Consider the following 19226-nt stretch of genomic DNA (forward strand, 5'->3'; position numbering starts at 1 on the left):
TTTTACTTAATTCCATTTTAATTAAAGTTTATACTGACAACTATGTCACTCCTGTGTCCGCGTCATACTTTGGCACCCTTACAGAAGGCAATGATTTAGCAAGATTCAGCTGCAAAAAAGATGTTGCTAGCATGCAACGTTATACCATGCACAGATAACAACGGTTCTTTGGATCCCACAATAGTATTTACATCCCCGCACATTCAGAATGAGATGAGAAAGACCCTTTGACAATGACACTGCAGAATGTAGCTCATAACTCACATATACCTCAGGTTATTTGAGTATTCGATCAAGAGGACAATACCCATATGTCTTTGAATGAGTTGGTAGCAAAGGGAGGAGGTTTATAGATAAATGTGAACAACATGATTCCTCAAAAGATCAGAAAAGTAGACATAAAGCGGTAAGCACTGCCAAACATCTGGAAAACCAATCACTTATCATGCTGGGAATCATGGATGTCATTTTAGGGGGGGACAATGGTGTTTGTCCCCCCAACTTTTGTACAAAATTACAGGACGGGTAGAGTCATAGGCTTCCCAGACCAAAGGCGTGACAGGGGGTCAACAGGGCCTTGCAAAAGAGCTATGTGACTAATAGCTCGGGAAGAAAGGAAAATCACTGTGGGATATACAAAACAGTAAAGATTTATTTTTTACAGGAAGGCGTATTTTCAGAGTTTACATGTGCCTTAGCACAACGCATATACATACACAAGTGCATTTGTAGTCTGCACAATGGTGGGTTAGTACATAGTAGTGACAGTTTATTTTCTGTATTGTTTAGAGATCACAATACATTTAACATCGTCGACACTTAGGTAGGTGTTTCTGGTTTGGTAATTGGTTGACAGGGAGCAGTGGCTGGTAGAAGTGGTGCAGCGCTGCAGGGTAGGTACCGAACTGTCTTCAGGACGTGAAGGTCATAGTCGAACTAGGTTACATGGGAAGGGCGTCATCCTATAGTAAGAGAGGAGACTGCGTTGAAAACCGTGAACTAGGTAATGTCCATAAATGGTGGAAAAAAATTGCAAGAAACAGGACCTACCATGTAGACATTGGTGGACGCCATGGCTGTGGTCTTGGTAATAAACAGCTGCTGGATATGCGACTGGTCGGACAATCTGCAGAAGTCAGAGGCCCAGGTCTAAGTAGAAAAAGTCAGTGGATGACTAATGAGGTAAGGGGAAAATTGAAGGAGAGTCTAAAAAGGCTGTGACTTGTGCCAAGGCTACAAAGAGAAATAGGAGCACGGGTGTTGGAACAGTGCTCTGGTGAGTGGTACGGCCAGGGATGGCTGCGCAAGCGATATATCAATGCACGTTGTGACAGGTATAGGGCTGCTTGAACCATATGTGAGCAATTGGTGAACATAGGTTAACATGGGAGAAGTGCTGGCTGAGCGGACTAGTTAGTGCATAAACAGCCCGAGAATTTTTTTTAAAAAAATGAGCGAGTTCTCAAAAGTGCCCGATTAAGGACAAAAGAGACTTGTGTGCCGTGTGCGGACATGGCTTCAGCTGGGAAAGATGGTGGTTGAGATATCCCAGTGAATAATCGGGGCAGCGAAGGATGTGCAAAGAAGGCTGTGGGAGCTGACTGTGAAGCGTACCATTTACAGAAAAAATGCAATTTACAGAAAAAAGTGGCGTGAATTGGCCGAGATCTCGTTATTGCAAGTAAAGGAAGAGAGCTGTATCAAGTCAGCGGTCTTACCTATGCTGGCGAGGAGCTGTGTCACTGTAGTCAGGTGCGCATGTGTGACTGAGGCTCTCGATCTAAATAGCAACAAGGGTGTGGTGGCTTGCAGGGACTGCGCATGCGTCTAGGAGTAGTGTGTTAGAAGGGCGGGGGCACGGTGGAGTCACGCGCCTGAGTCCTGTCATGTGAAGTTGCAGGGGAAGTAAACAAGGTGTGTTACTTCGCGCATGCATGATGGTGTAGTGGTTAGTCCAAGTGTACATGGAGAAAGACACCAATACAATATTGCATAGTTGTTGACAAGCATATAAAATACAACAGTATAGCTGATTTTAACCGTATGGCATGAGCAGTGTGGTAGCACTGTATGTGGTTATTAAAATGACATTGTAACCAGTGCGATGAGCAGAATACAGGACATGTATTGTTTTTCATGTCCAGAATTTCACGGTGGCTCTATGGTCTTAAAACACACCCAGGTTATCAGCATTACATGTGGAGTTAATGGAAAAACAGTGTTTACAGATATTGCAGTCTGTAGTATTGACCCAGTTTGAGACCCCACTTTATGTTTAGCAAATAACATAAATTAATAGGACATACTGCTCTTGCTGTATAAGGGAGTCCACGCACATGTGGGAGGTGACTGTTTGAGAGCTCACAGGGTAACTGGATTTAGAGACACGAAGGGGTAAGAAGAAGCAGTCCCAAAAATGATTATTAGTTAGATACAAAGGACATATTGGACAGAGTCGCAGAAAAGTATGCTACGTGTTTGCCCATGTATTTATTTGTTAAAAAAGAGGTCCCATTCGATAGAAATGTTTAGACCTTGTCTGACAGAGTCCAGGCGGTAGATCCATTTTTGCTCAAGTTGGTGGAGGGTAAGGTCTCTGTTGCCTCAGCGGAAGGGGTTGCCCACTGTTTGCAGTATTGCCCAAAAGATGTCATTGTGGGTATGATTCATTTTCTTGAAATGTGCCACTAGCGATCTATCTTCTGTTTGATTCCGTACACAGGACCGGTGTTCGCAGATGCGTAGTCTGATTTCTCTCTTGGATTTGCTTATGTAGATCAGATTGCAGGGGCATTTGATGATGTAGATGGACCATTTTGTCTTGCAATTGGTGAAATAATTGAGGGTCCACAGGTTCCCTTTTAGGTCAATTGTTTTAAGGTTTGCCGTCAGGTTGCAGACAGAACATTTGCCGCATTTGAAATGTCCTTTTACGGGCGGAAGATGCCATAATGTGGTTTGAGTGTTGCTGGGAGCATCAATTTCAGTATATGTATTCACAAGGTCGTCTTTGAGGTTGCAACTGTGTTTGAACGCAAATCTAGGTTTTTCTGGTTTGAAACAGTCAGTGTGTAGCTTGTCCCAGTGTTTGAGGACCACTTTTTTAATTGAATTACTTAAGGGAGTGAAAGTCGTCACACAGGTCATTTTTTGTTGGATTGGTCTCTGGTAGTTGGACTGAGGCAAACATCTCGGTTGGTGTGTTTTACTCTTTTTCTGGCTTGGCGAATGATGTGGCTAGGGTATCCTCGTTCTTTTAAATGGGTTGCGAGTTCCTTGCTTTTTGATTCGTATTCACTTAGTGTAGAGCAATTCCGTCTGATGGGTAAGAATTGGCCGTAGGGCAGGTTGGTCTTTAGGCCTGAAGGGGGGAAACTGGAATATTCAAGTAAGGTGTTTTTGGATGTAGGTTTGCAATATAGAGTGTACTCAGAGAGTTGTTTTGACTCTTGGATATTTCTAGGTCAAGAAACGGTATCTGGTTTTTGCTGTAGTCTATGGTGAACTTGATGCACTTGTTTTTTGTGTTCAACCATCGCAGAAACTCATGGAGATTTTCTTCCGTCCCTTTCCAGATCATGAACACATCATCAATGTATCTTAGCCAGCAACCAATTGAGTCTTTGAAGTTGTTGTGTTCATTGTAGATAGAATTCTTTTCGAAGGCGTCCATGAATAAATTCGCTACATCTGCTGCGAATGTTACCCCATGCTAGTCCCATGGCATTGCTGGTAGAAGGTTTGTTTGAAGATGAAGTAGTTTTCCATTAAAGCTAGTCGAGTACACTCGAGAAGGAATGGGGTGGGGGTTCCATTGTTCTTCTGTCATCTAGGTAGGTTTTGAGTACTTGTATACACTCCATTTGCGGGATGCTTGTATATAATGACTCTACATCTAGGGTCACAAGTAGGTCTTCTTGTCCGGCTTGTATGGAGTCCAGTTTTTTTTATCATAGCTGTGGTGTCTTGGATGTAGGAAGGCATTTTGCAGATGAAGGGCCTTAGGAAGTGACCTATGTAAATGGATAGAGGCTAAAGGACTGATCCAATGCCAACCATGATAGGTCTTCCTGGTGGATTTGTTGTATTTTTATGGATCTTAGGGAGCAGATCGAAAGCTGGGATAATGGAATGGTTGTTCACCAGGAAAGCTTTCTCGTCCCCATCTATCCAACCTTCATCGTAGGCGTGGCACATCAGACTGGTGACTTCGGATAGGATCCGCGATGTGGGGTTCACAGGTATTGGGCGGTAGAATTTAGTATTAGACAGTTGCCTGGTGACTTCGGTGTCGTATCGAGTGTTGCTCCATAGCACGATGCCCCCGCCCTTATCTGCTGGTTTAATCAGAAAATGTTTGTTGCTTTCTAGTGATTTAAGAGCCAACCTTTGTTGTGATGAAATGTTATTTTTGAAGTGGGTTTGTTTTTTGAAAATGTTGCGCATTTCAAGGAGAATGCGATTCTCAAAGGATAGGATTTCTGGACATATCATAGAGGAAAGAGGAGTAAAAGTCGATGGAGGTTTTAGGCCTGTTGACTTCGGTGGTTCTTTTTCTGGGCTATCTCTGAAAAAATAGTGTAAGCGGATAATGCAGAAGAATTTACGTAACTCGACCTCTGTGTTGAACTTGTCAGCGTTGGTACTCGGAATAAAACTTAAACCTTTACTGAGGACATCAATTTCATTTGAGGACAGGATGTCATCACTTCACTGAGATTAAAGATGGGGATCACCATGTTTGTTGTACGCGTGGGATCCAGTTCCGTGTGTGCATGGGGTGTTGCCTTGATAGCGAGGTCTGCCCCGTTGTCCTCTCCCTTGAAAACTTGAGGCTTGTTGGGGGTTGCCTTGCCCACCAGTGGTCGGATCAGAGTCGCTACTGTTAGAGCTATTCGAAAAAGTTACAAATGTTTTCTTCTGTTGTCTCCGTGGATTTTGTCTATTGCTGGAAGCTTGTGAATTCAACTGGTTATAGAAACCGGGGACCAAGTATGGATACGTTTTTTCCTCCTTGTAGTTTTTTATGTCGTTTTGCAGTTTCCACAGTTTTATGTCGATTGTGAATTTGTGAAATTTCTTTATTTCCTCATTGATTTTGACCAGATGTGTCTTTATCTCTGGTATTACAGAATCGGTTTTGATTTTGTCTTCGAGGGTTTTGAGTTCTTTTTGTTTCTTAGTTTCCTCCTCGGCTGACTCAATTACTAGAATGACCCAATCTCAGGAACATTTGTTTCCAACACCGATAAATTTCGTCATAAATCTGGGGTTGTCAAGGAAGACCCGAGGTATATTCTTCACTTGTAAACCTTCGGGGATTACGCCAGCTTTCAGGTACTCTAACATAAGTTGACCATGTGATTCTGTGCGGGTAAGTTTCTTCTTTTTTTGTAGTAGAACATCCAAATCATTTAGTGCCGGATCTTTCACCGGTGCTGCTGGTGCTGTGGTTACACCAAGTAGCGATGGGGTGTCTAAAAGTTTTTTATACAGATCGTTGGAGAAGCTGACAATGTTGACATTCTCCATCTAGTATTTATCAAATAAATGATGCCCAACAACCAAAGGGTTGTCCAAAGGGAAGGAAAAAATATATGGGCGGGACCCTCTTTTTTAAGGGGCCTGACTCTCGAGGGTTAAGAAGTACAAAATTACAGGAGGGGTAGAGTCATAGGCTTCCCAGACCAAAGGCGTGACAGGGGGTCAACAGGGCCTTGCAAACGAGCTATGTGACTAATAGCTCGGGAAGAAAGGAAAATCAGTGTGGGATATACAAAACAGTAAAGATTTATTTTAACAGGAAGATGTATTTTCAGAGTTTACATGTGCCGTAGCACAACGCATATACATACACAAGTGCATTTGTAGTCGGCACAATGGTGGGTTAGTACATAGTAGTGACAGTTTATTTTCTGTATTGTTTAGAGATCACAATACATTTAACATTGTCGACACTTAGGTTGGTGTTTCTAGTTCAGTAATTGGTTGACAGGGAGCAGTGGCTGGGAGAAGTGGTTCAGCGCTGCAGGGTAGGTACCGAACTGTCTTCAGGCCGTGAAAGTCATAGATATTGCAGTCTGTAGTATTGACCCAGTTTTGATGTATTTTATATGCTTGTCAACAACTATGCATTATTATATTGGTGTCTTTCTCCATGTACACTTGGACTAACCACTACACCATCACGCATGCGCGAAGTAACACACCTTGTTTACTTCCCCTGCAACATCATATGACAGGACTCAGGCGCGTGACTCCACCGCGCCTCCGTCCTTCTAACACACTACTCCTAGACGCATGCGCAGTCCCTGCAAGCAACCACGGCCTTGTTGCTATTTAGATCGAGAGCCTCAGTCATACATGTGCAGCTGACTACAGTGACACAGCTCCTCGCCAGCATAGGTAAGACCGCTGACTTGATACAGCTCCCTTCCTTTACTTGCAATAACGAGATCTCGGCCAATTCACGCCACTTTTTTCTGTAAATTGTATTTTTTCTGTAAATGGTACTCTTCACAGACGGCTCCCACAGCCTTCTTTGCACATCCTTCGCTGCCCCGATTATTCACTGGGATATCTCAACCACCATCTTTCCCAGCTGAAGCCATGGCCGCACACTGCACACAAGTCTCTTTTGTCCTTAATCGGGCACTTTTTAGAACTCGCTCATTTTTTTTTTTTTATCCAGCTGTTTATGCACTAACTAGTCCGCTCAGCCAGCACTTCTCCCATGTTAACCTATGTTTACCAATTGCTCACAGATGGTTCAAGCAGCCCTATACCTGTCACAACGTGCATTGATATATCGCTTGCGCAGCCATCCCTGGCCGTACCACTCACCAGAGCACTGTTCCAACACCGTGCTCCTATTTCTCCTTGTAGCCTTGGCACAAGTCACAGCCTTTTTAGACTCTCCTTCAATTGTCCCCTTACCTCATTAGTCATCCACTGACTTTTTCTACTTAGACCTGGGCCTCTGACTTCTGCAGATTGTCCGTCCAGCCGCATATCCAGCAGCTATTTATTACCAAGACCACAGCCATGGTGTCCACCAATGTCTACATGGTAGGTCCTGTTCCTTGCAATTTGTTCCACCATTTATGGACATTACCTAGTTCACCATTTTTAACGCAGTCTCCTCTCTTACTATAGGACGACGCCCCCTTCCCATGTAACCTAGTTTGACTATGACCTTCACATCCTGAAGACAGTTCGGTACCTACCCTGCACCGCTGCACCACTTCTACCAGCCACTGCTCCCTGTCAGCCAATTACCGAACCAGAAACACCTACCTAAGTGTCGACAATGTTAAATGTATTGTGATCTCTAAACAATACAGAAAATAAACTGTCACTATTATGTACTAACCCACCATTGTGTAGACTACAAATGCACTTGTGTATGTATATGCGTTGTGCTACGGCACATGTGAACTCTGAAAATACGTCTTCCTGTTAAAATAAATCTTTACTATTTTGTATATCCCACAGTGATTTTCCTTTCTTCCCGAGCTATTAGTCACATAGCTCTTTTGCAAGGCCCTGTTGACCCCCTGTCACGCCTTTGGTCTGGGAAGCCTATGACTCTACCCCTCCTGTCATTTTGTACTTCTTAACCCTCGAGAGTCAGGCCCCCTAAAAAAGAGGGACCCGCCCATATATTTTTTCCTTCCCCCAACTTTTGTGACACACCATTTTCTCACCCTCATTTGGCAGGGGCCCCGTTCCTTTAGATATCATGTCCCCCTCCAATACCCACCCCCACCCCCAACGTTTTCAGCAAAGTTAATACAATAGAGGGAATAGTGATTCCAAGATTCTGCAACCACAGAGTGGGAAACACTGACAAACCTAATGACCAAGGTATCTTGTGGGCTGTTGTTCAAACACACTGCGTCCAGAGCACGGGAAGCACTATCAAGCATCAAGAAAGCCAAGAAAATTGTTGGGACATGTACTTCTTACAGTGCACAACCACAGCAGAGGAAATGCTGACAGGTCTAAAGGTAGCCAAGAACATTGCATGCTGAATGTTGTGTTTCTAACATTCCACAGCCATAGCCCAGTAGACACTGACAAGTCTAAAGTGACCAAAGAGCATTGTATTCTGGGTGTAATACTAACAATAGCAACAATGGTGGAGGAACAGCTGACAAGCCTAAAAGGAGTCCTGGACATTAAATAGTGTGTGTTGTGATTCTAGCAGTCTGCCAGCACAGCGGTGGAAGCATTGACAAGCCTAAACAGGACACTGATCCGTGAATGCTGGGGATTCTGGTTCTAATGCTCTGTAACGTTAGCAAATTACATACTTATAAGATGAAAGAAATCTAAGAGAACTACATTTCAGGAATTGAGGTTCTAATGCTGTGTTGCCCTAGTGCAGAGGCACTAAGACATTGCCCAGTGAGTCAAGATGGAAAGGAATGCAAGGAACTTGGTCTTTACCAGTCCTCTCCCATTGTACCTGTGTCTCTGAGCAACCAGGGTGCTTTATGAGAATGAAAAAGCACTAAAATATGTGAGTCGTGTGAGAAACCTAGAGGTATTCTCCCATGTGGACCCCGAGAATCCTCTATTCAGGTGGTCAGGGGCGGCCATCACTTTCGGATCCCAACCCTGGGGGTGGACGAGCGAGGGACGATCAACTGGGTAAGGGAGTCCAGGTTTGTGATCATGGAAATACTCCAGGTGAGATGCGGTATCCCAACAGGATAATTGGCAAGGAAGAAGAAGTCCCTGAAGCCTTTGTGGGATATGCAGGCCCCATTGTCCCCTATCCAAGAGATAGGAGGGAATACTCTATTAGATCAAAAGTAGGCAGGAAGGTGGGTCAGAGGAAACAACAGTATGGGCTTCATTACGAGGTTGGCGGTAAGGGATTACCGGCACCGGTAAGGGAACCAGTGCCGGTAATCCCTTACAGCCCTACTACGAGTTCCCTATGCGGGTCCTCCCTTAACGACTGGTTTTACCAGGCTTAAGGACGGGACCCGCAAAGGGACTTTGGAGCTAATAACGGTACCGCAATTTGCGGTACCGTTATTAGCGCCTTCCCCATTCCCATTGAGCCCAATGGGGGCTCAAATGGGAATGGGGAAGAGCCCTGGTGAATGGGGAATTACCGCCCGCCAACCTTGGAATGGGGTGGTAGTAGCTCCATTCACCAGGGCAGAGTAGGTAAGGATTTGGAGGCAGCCATGGCGCTAATAGCGCCATGGTTACCTCCAACCTTGTAATGACCCCCTATGACTTTAAACCTTACACCTATTTATCTGCCCACATTTTAGACCCAAGGGGAGGCCGTCAAGATCAGTACATTTATGGCAGAGGACAAGGAGTAGGAAACAATTTAGCAAAAGGAGAATCACCCCAGCGGTGTAAAAACAGAGCCAGGAGATTCCCCTCTTTCCTCTGTCAGTCATCCTATAATTATTCCACCCGTAAACATCATTTTCAATCCCATTTCCTCTCCCCCTCCCCATTTCTAATAAATACTGGGATGAGGAAGAGGCAGCCGGGAAAAGGGAAGATTTCCCATAGGAATAACATGGGGAATGTAAGGGAAAACGGTCGTAGAAAGAACTTAAGTTGTTCCATTGATAGTCAGGCATTCCCTAATTATCACATACACCTGATTTCACTTGCTTTTCCAGCTATAAAAGGTTTGGTTGAACATCTGAATGAGCAAGCTGGGGTAGTTGTTTGGATCAGAGAGGCCACGGAGCAGTGTGCAGCAGGATCGACGGCTCAGAGGAGAACCGAGTGCCGAGACACTACTCCGGTGTTTCTGAGGGGCTGCAGGGTGGCTAAGGAGCCGTGTCTCCAGAGAGCCGGAGCAAAGCATCTTGCAGACTGCTGTTGGCAGGTAAAACATTGCTTGTTCCCTTGGGAACTGTGCTGGCCCCAAGGATGTCTGAGGGACAGGTGGTGAGACCCTGACCACAGGCCTGCACAACCAGGAGGGACCGCTTGTCACTGCGCTGCTGCCCGGGTGAGTCTCATGAAGAGAGAAAGAGACAGAGAGAGGCTCTGGAGCATGCGATTGACTGAAGCAGAGCAGGCAGATGAACATGTATGAAGTGGCACAGAGCGGAAAAGAGGAATGAAAAGTAAACTAGTAAGGAAAGCAGATTGAGAGAAGAGTACCAAGAATGATAGAAAGTGAGAGAAATTTGGAAAGCTGTGCGCGCAAGGGACACAAAGGAAAAGGACTATTTTAAAGAAGGCCGAGCAACCCGAAAAGAGAGAGAAGGGTGCAAGCTACCCAGCAGAGTGGAAAAAAGTGCCAATAGGCACGTAGAGGTAAAGAAAGTGCAAGTGTACACAGGAAGCAAGAAGGAAGGTTCCAGTGGACACGAAGGGGTAAAGGAAGTGCAAGTGTGCACAGCAAAGCAAGGAGGAAGGTGCCACTGGGCACAAAGAGGTCAAGAAAGTGCAAGTGTGCACAGGAAAGCAAGGAGGAAGGTGCCAGTGGGCATGAAGAGGTAAAGAAAGCGCAAGTGTGCAAGTGAAGGAAAGAACAGTGCCAGTGGGCATGAAGAGGAGAATGCAAGTGTGCAGACAAAGGAAAGAAAGGGGCCAGTGGTGTGCAGACAAAGTAAAGAAAGGGGCCAGTAGGCACAAGAAGGAAAGCCAAAAAAACAGAGGGGAACAAGAGGGGCGCAGAAAGCCCCTGAGGGAAAAAGTCAAGAGCAATAAAATCAAAGAAAGGGGTCAAGGCCCGGAGTGGTCATGCTTAGGAGGAGAAAATAACCTGGCGTTTTCAAAAGTCTCTGATGCTAACACTTTGAAAGAACTGTATATGAAAAACAAGGTGCATACTGAAAAACTGAACTTGTGTTTTCTTTTAAGTTTAAGAGGGGCCTAATACTGTCTATTTTGTGTTACTGAAAGAACAGAAGCTTGGGGAAGGGAACCCCTAGGCATTAAAGAGATTGACGTTGTTTGGACTATGGAGAAGGTCCTATGAATAGTTCCATTTGATTGAACTCATCCTTTTGAAGCTGTCCAACCTACCATTGGTGAGAAGACCACATGAAACCAATCCTGGTTTCCTTTTTTTGTTGAACCACCACCCTTTGCTTTTGAAAGAATAACACATTTTTTGTCAAAGAGTGAGGGCAAGCATAGGTTTAGACACAGACAAATTTTTATTTTGGATTTCTAGACTTCGACGGCCCTTGGAAACATCAGTTAAGGGAACCCTCCCTTTAGTGCTAGGGTCAGTTAGGCATTACACCAATAGAGAATCTCTTAGGAATAAAGGTTTTGAAAACATGTCTTTGAGTCTGTGTCTCTCTTGATACCATGCCTGTCTCACAGGGGTTAGAAATGAGATCCGGACACAAAGATATGGTATTCTCATAGTCAGACATTTGATTAAACAAAAGTGGGTTTGGAAAACGCAACTCCAGCCCAATTTTATAGAGGAACTTCCCTACAAAGAAAACAAAAGATCTTTCTGTGTCAAGTAGTAAGTAACTTAAAAGTCGTCCTTGTGTTGAAAAATGCCCTAAACTGACCCTCTCACTAGAAACAAAACAACAAAGGGTGCAAGGAAATGTCTTTGACTTTATATTAGCAAAACATGTTCACAACCACGAATGTAAGGATGACTCCAACAAAAATATTCTCCAAGGAAAGACCCTTGTCCACCCATGAGATCCTCCCTCATATATTCGCCCAGAGGGTCAGACTGCCATTCCCTGGCCACATGGGAGGGGGTCACCGCCGGAAAAACATTGATGAGTCCATCGGATTCATCACATATAGTAGCAGCTACATTAATACATGGCAACAGTGCATGTAGTGTTGTAAAACACAGCAGAGCCCACAGAGGCACCGAGCACTGGGGATGTGCTTACCTCATTTAACAACCAACGCACATGTGGCTGATACCTATTCCCAAGTCTAAGATAGTTGAAGATCAAAACACTGCAATAGATACAGAAGTGACAGTAAGAAAAGGAGTGAGACAGAGAGAGCCCGAGAGTGATTGCCAAGTCATCAGAAAGTAATCAGAAAGCTAGGAAAACAAAAAAGCAATCCTATTTATAATTTGTAGGTCATTGATAAAGTCTGTTTAGACATACTGTTACTGTCTAACGTCTTCCTTATATGACAACATTACAGCCAACATAGCTTTGTTGATTACATTTAGTGCAGCCAAATGTCCACCTGCGCCAGTAGCAGATTTTTTTAATAACGTTCCACTGACTGATTCTATCATGGATAATTTTGCGCAGGCTGGCCTAGTAGTTACAACACAAACTCACTGTTTAAGCTACTCTGAGCAACAAGAAATGTGAAGGCATAAAGTACGACACAGACAACAGACTTCAAGTTCAAACAAAACCTTTATTTTGCTTATATGTCAGGATGGATGAATGCCTGACTTGCCCTAAGCTAAGATGGGATTTCCCAACCTAACTTAAACAAAGGAGAGTCAAAGAGTTCAACTGAAAAATCTTTCTGTGTCCAAAATTGGTGCTTGCCCTCACAGTTTATCTATACAATGGGCCTCATTACAACCCTGGCGGTAGCCGTGCCTGTAAAACAGGCATGGCTGCTGCCTGAGTTGCATTTTTTCCGGCGCTCAGAAATGGGCAATTACCGGGTCATTACGGCCTTGCCGGACCCGGTATTTGCCCATTCCTGGGCACCGTAAAAAATTCTTCCCCATTCCCTTTGAACCCTATAGGGCTCAATGGGAATAGGGAAGCCGGATGCACTGTGCATCTGAAATGCTGTGCTCGCGGGTGCCTTTCATTCTGCCAGGTCAGTGAAAGGCACCTGCGAGCACAACTCGGAGATTGCCGGGCCAGATACAACGGTACCGGTAAGCTTACCGGTACCGTTGTATCCGGACCGGCAAACTCTTAATGAGGCCCAATGTGTAGGGATGTCAGCAACCGAACAAAACAGTGTCCAGTATAACGTTCTAATCCTCTTTTGGCTCACAGCTTCCTTTCAGCTCCCTTCCCCAAGTATAGAACAGTTCCAGAAAACGTTTCAAGGTTACCTCTCTTGAGTCCAGGATGATATTGTTTTAATCAACACTCCCTTCCCCAAGTTCCAAGTAATATAGTTCCAAACCCAAAGAAACCCAGAGAAACCCAAAGAAACCCAGAGACTCCAGTCTCAAGTGAATACATGTCTCAACTCTCAGGGTTCCCTTCCCAAAGACTTAATTTCAACAGCACCAAAGAAATATTTTGTCTTTCCCAAATATTTTGGCAATTTTGGTGCCTTTTTTATGGCAGATTTTCCATGCATATATTATATCTGTGTAAAAATAATTCAAAGCTTTACTTAGATTTGAAGTGCCATTCACTTTAGAAAACATCACCTATTGGTTTCACTTTGATGTAAAGTATCATGTGTTTTAATATACAGCATCACAATGGTCTTATTCAGATTTGAAGTTTTGTTTTGCTTCTGTATTCAAATTGTAACAATTCTGCTCTTTTGTTAAATTTTCACTCTGTTTGGTGGTCAATAAAACATGTATTATACTCAATTCAGTATTTAATAGGCTCCGGATGCACTTGTTAATGTTTTCACTCAGTTCGGTATTCAAGAAACCTGGTTTGTATTCAATTAGATATTCAACTGGTAATTGGTACGATTGCATTTGTTTAGAATTGTCATGCAGTTCAGTATTTGAAAAACATGCTTTGTATTCAATTAGGTGTTCAATTGGTATGTGTCGCACTTGTCAGGGCTTTCCTTCAATTGGTTGAAATGTGCTTCTGTTGGAGACTTTTGAAAACATTTCTTCTCTCACACGCAACCACTCTGATAAAAAGTATTCCCCGTCATTCAGCATTAAACAATGGATTGAATCGGAGACCTTCGATAATATGTTTCCTCAAACACGCAACCACTCTGATACTAAGTATTTCTTGAATGGCCAAGTTTACATGCTCGTACAACAGGTTTCTTAATGGATTGAAACTCACTGGCTGCGTTCAAGGACTCCACAGCAGCCAGGATCGTACAGCCTTTTTCTCCTCACATCAAGGGTCCAACTCCTGCCCCTCAGGCACCCCTGTGTCAACATCCCAACACAGGGAAACAAGCATCTTGAGAACTCATACAAGGGACAGACACTCCGCACGGCTCCCTTCTTAACGTTCGGTTGGCTCAACGGAACACCAGCTCCCATGCCACGCTTACACCGACCTTCCTGCTGCTGTTCCTGTCTTTCCTCCATACACAGGTTTCCCTGTTTTCTCAATTGCTGCAGGGCTGGCTTCCTTTTATACACCTGCAGCCTCTTGACAGGATGCAGGTATGGATGTCTAGTCAGCCATGCCTGACCACAATCAACGGGACATGCCTGATCTTTACAGCTCTGAACAGGCATCTTCCTCGTCCCAGTACCAAAGTGGTGAAAGAGTGTGGTCTTCATTGCTCTTAGTTGCCTCTTCTTCGTCCCAGTACTGTTAAGTGTTAAATGGGGAGAAATGAGGGGAACTGGCTTATAACAACATAGGAAAATGGGAAAAGGGTTGGGTTAGTTACTAATGGGAAAAGGGGGATACCATGTCTCGCCCAAGGGCACCCCACTTCCAGTCTCCAAAGACCCTCCACACAGGTGATCCTCCCTTGCTTCTCCACCCTCAGGGTCAGGATCCAAGAGCAATGGCCTTTCCCTGGCCACCTGCACAGAGGATCCAAGTGATCTAGGAGTGAGAATACCCTCAGTTTTCTCACAGAGATTAGAATAAATTATTAGAATAAATTAAAGGGTATGGGGATTTATACAAACAATCATGAATTCGTCATCCATGAAGCGATTGGAGTATTTATTTCTAAAAATACCCCCAATATTATATGCAGTCAAACACATCCCTAGATGATTAATGTGAGAGATCAGAAATGAGAGGTGGACACAAAGTATTCATAATTTTAACCAAAGATGTTTATGAAAGGAAAAATGGGTTGGGCGAATGTTTTTCTAGCCCTATTCTAAAGAAGAATCTCCCTACTTTGAAAGCCAAAGTAAGGATCTGTCTGTATCAGCATTGTCAGTAAATGATAAGTCATCCTAGTGTCCAAAATGTCCTATCCAGGCCCTCACACTACAAACAGAACAACAAAAGGACCAAAGAAATGTCTTTGTCTTGAAGTTCGCAAAAGTGTTAAAAAATCAAAAAAGTATCAGAATAACTCCCAGGAAAAATGTTCTCCAAGAAAAAGACCCTTGGATCCAGAGGGCAGTTGTCTTCCCCTGGATTCTTTAAACAGGATGGCAAAAAGTGTCTCTTTAAATCACAGTTCATTTGGACCTTCGCTGAGCGCAGAAGGTTCTGGTTTAAGCAATTAAGTTCTGTAGCAGTCTTTCTGTAGACTTCTTGTAACTTTGTAGATTGCCTGGTATACACCCCAGCTAGGAAATTGTGTTCATTCTCAATTGTCTTGTGTACTCGCCTGCCAGGACCTCTTTTATATGTTTTCAAAACACCTGGTGCCGGGAATCGCTAAACAACTTCAGCTGCCTGGTATACTCGCCTGCCAGGACTTCTTATGCGTTTCTCAGTGCTTTGAGTTTATCAGAATAACATATACTGTGAATACTTGGTATATCTATCTTTGTTAGCAATTGTTCAAACTTCTCCTCCACACTGGCATCTCATGCATCTGTATTGGATTGGGGTTTGCTTTTGCACTTTGTCTTGTCTGCATTCAAACATTCTTCTTTGTCTTTTCTACATTCAAACATTCTTATTATTGGGTATGAACTTTGTATTTCATCTTTGTGACAATCAAAGGGCCTTTGGGCATTTTCTACATCAGCAATCTTATATTTTTCAAATAACTGGTCTTGTCTCGCTTGTTGGAATGCCCCAGGTCCCTCGCTGCTTTGGGCAGACTTGCTGATCTTCTCCATCGTTTACGATCGTGATTGTGGTTGTGTGGGACTGCTCCTTCACCCGCTTTCCACTCTGTTGAGTGCAGATGCTCCTCTAGCATCCTGCCAATGCATAGCGGAGGCCCCTGCAGCCCCCATTGCGCGGGGCCCCGCTGCTATATGTCATGGCAGGGGAAGCGCCTCACAGTTTCTTTTTGAAGTCACTCTGACTCCATAAAGAAATGATTTCCAGTGCAGTCCTGTAATGGAAATAATTCATGTATGAAGGCAGAAAAATAAATGATGTATTTTTTAAGTCATTGCCCCCCCCCTCCCATGACATGGAGGCTTCCAGGTTGGAGGCCTCCATGCCACAGGTTGGGGGAGTCCTGTGACTTCCAAAAGAAATATTTTCCTTTTGAAGTTCCTTTGCCTTCATAAACACATTATTTCCTTTATGATAACAATTTCTTTACGAAGGCAGAGTGATTTAAAAAATAAAAGATTTCTTTTTGAAGTCATGGGGGTCCCCCACACACTGTGACATGGAGGCCTGCAGGTCCATGACAGGAACAAACATTCCTGCTACACTGGAGACCTTGTTCCCTGTCCTGGATCAACGTACTCAAAGGTAAGAAAATGTATTTTGTGTAAATGTGTGTACATGCATGTAAGTGTTTATATAGGAATGAGTGAGTGAGTGTATGATGTATGGGTGGTTGTATGGGTGTGTGCGTGTGTGAGTGTATGGTGAAAGGATGCATATGTAAATGTATGAGTTATTGGGTGTGGGTGTGTGAGTGTATGGTGAATTCTCTGATTGGTTACTGGTAATCTTCATTACTCCTAGTCGACTCTTCCTCGTCAGAGTACTTGTGTATGAGGCAAGTTGCCTCATACACAAGTACTGGAACAAGGCAGAGGATTGTGGATGTAATGCCTTGTTTAGTTACCTGTAGTCTTCATTACTCCTAATCCCACTCTTCCTTGTCCCAGTACTTACCTATGAGTCAAGGTGCCTTATAGATAAGTACTGGGACAAAGAAGGGGGACATGGAGGTAATGGTGTGTGTGTGTGGTTAATGCCTGGTTAATGCCTGGGTTACTTATTGGTAATATTCATTACTCCTAGACCTACTCTTCCTTGTCCCAGTACTTGTGTATGACACACATTGCCTCATATGCAAGTACTGGGATGAGGTAGAGGGACGTGGATGTAATGCCTGACTTATTTACCTGTAATCTTCATTACTCTGTATCCCACTCTTCCTCATCCCAATACCTACATATGAGGCAAGATGGTTCATGGGTAAGTACTGGGCGAGGAAGAGAGGCGTGGAGGTAATTCTGGGCAGAGGAGATGATATTGTCAGTTGAAGTGGTCATCTAAGCCAGCCCAGCATGTGGTGCAACCCGTGATTTGTTGCAGAGCATGGGGGGCCCCCTTAGCAAGGCTTGCAGGGGAGCCCCCAAATTGTGTGCTAAGCCACTGCGTCCTGCGTGGCTCCGTGGTGTCACACCAGCTTCCCATCTCGTTCTAGACTGAAGAGCACGGCCTCTGCAAGCGGTCTGACCTCCATGAGCACCTAGTGGCTCCCTGTCTCTCCATGACCCTCTTTGCTTTCTCGTGCCTGCAAGCCTTTCTGTGTGCTTTTCGTTCACAGGCCCCAGCCGGGAGTGTAGCGGCCTCTCATGCACTGCCTCATGCAATGTGTGAGGGGTCAGAAATTAGAGGCTGACACAAAGTTGTAATGTTTTCAACATTAGGCATTTTATTAAAATAAAAAGATTTGGATAAATGCCTTTCTGTCTCTATCCTAAAGAGAGTTCCCCTGCCTAGGAAATCAAAACTAAAGATCAGTCTGTGTCTCATCATAAAAATTTGCCAAACTGTCCTTGTGTCCAAAACTTATCTGACCCGTTTACTATAAATGAACAAAAAAAGGTGCAAAGTAAATGTCGCTGCTTTAGATTCAGCAAAAAGTGTGCAAAAATGAAGTATGTAAATCCAATAAAACAATCCTTGTATAGAGGGGATGTTTCTCTTATCCTGAACTGTCTCAGGTAGAATATTGAAAATGTTCTGTTCAAAGAATAATTCTTTAAGATTAGTAGAAATGTCATTTTCATGTAACACTTTCTTAAAGATGATGAAAAGTGTCTTTTTCCAGCAATGGTGTTTTAAAGGATAACAAAAGTGTCTCTTCTATGCAGCAACTTCTTAAAGATTGTCTCCTGGTATACTTTCCTGCCACGTACCTTTTCACAATGTCTTTTCCTTTTACATACTCTAGATGCATGACCTTGTGTACTCTCTTGCCTGGTATCTTTTCTCCCAAAGGCGCACTGCCTGGTGTACTTCTTTTTTTATCTTTCAATTCTCTTTCTCTTTAAGTATAACACAGTTGTGCTCCTTCATTGTTTGTACTTTATTGGCTCCAGGTATTATTTGTTCCAACTTCCCCCATATTGACATTTCATATATGAAGACAAGTTTTGTTTGTTAACTTCATTGTTAGCATTCATTGGCTTGTGGCAATACTTGTTCCAATATTCCCCATATTGACATCTCATGTATAAAGACTTGTACAGATCTTGCATTTCAACTTCTTCATTAATGTTCAATAGCTTATGACAACTTTTACTCAAATGTTCCCCATATCGACATCTCATATATGAAGACTTGTGTAAATTCTGTCTTTCTATATTACTTGGTTGATATTCAAAACAAGTTTCCAATTGTTTGTACACCAGCCGGTACATGTGACGTATGGCTGCAGCAAGGTCCTTGCTTCGGAAAAGCGTTTCCAACTCTGCAGACACTCTTGCAGTTCTCCCGCCAACTTCTCCTTTAACCGCCAATAGAACTGCTACTCTTCAATGTATCCCAGACACCCTGTCCACTACTGCCGACACCCCAGCGGTCCTCCTGCTATATACTCTGTGCCTCCTCCGATCTCTTGCCTTTCCAATAGGAAGCACCTACCTCCTTCAGCACAGTGTGCTCTCGGGTGTCTGTCTTCGGTTCTGCTTCCCGCTTCGCCCACTCTGCATCTCTCTTCTCCACCTTCACTTCATTTTTAAGTGCCCTGTACAGCTGAATTTCATTACAACCACTAGTCTGCATGTTTACCTTGTTGTTTCTTTTAATCCACATTAACTCCTTCTTCCTCTTCCTCGTCTCAGTACTTGAGGTTTTGTGGAAGTTGGAGTCCATTGGATTATTGTGCTTTCTAAAGTTATATTGCTTTGGATTTTTGTTTAAATGAAAACCATCAGAAACAGGAGGTGTTCTACATGTGTTATGCACATATGAGTTGTGAATGGTATCCTGTCTGGGGTGTTTGGCAAAAAGGGGTTTTAG

The 19226-nt window shown here is 43.7% G+C and overlaps 1 protein-coding gene across 1 annotated transcript in view; it reads right to left on the reverse strand.

The window, feature by feature from the left end:
• LOC138492967 (5-hydroxytryptamine receptor 3A-like) overlaps positions 1-18989 on the reverse strand; it is a 90650-nt gene extending 71661 nt beyond the window's left edge. Inside the window, exon 1 of the mRNA XM_069620245.1 lies at positions 18849-18989. Coding sequence (XP_069476346.1) covers positions 18849-18989 — 141 coding nt within the window. The remainder of the gene's footprint in view (positions 1-18848) is intronic.
• Between the last annotated feature and the right edge of the window lie 237 nt (positions 18990-19226).

This window comes from Ambystoma mexicanum, chromosome 10 (assembly GCF_040938575.1).
Source record: "Ambystoma mexicanum isolate Mex_15411 chromosome 10, UKY_AmexF1_1, whole genome shotgun sequence".
Classification (NCBI taxonomy): domain Eukaryota; kingdom Metazoa; phylum Chordata; class Amphibia; order Caudata; family Ambystomatidae; genus Ambystoma; species Ambystoma mexicanum.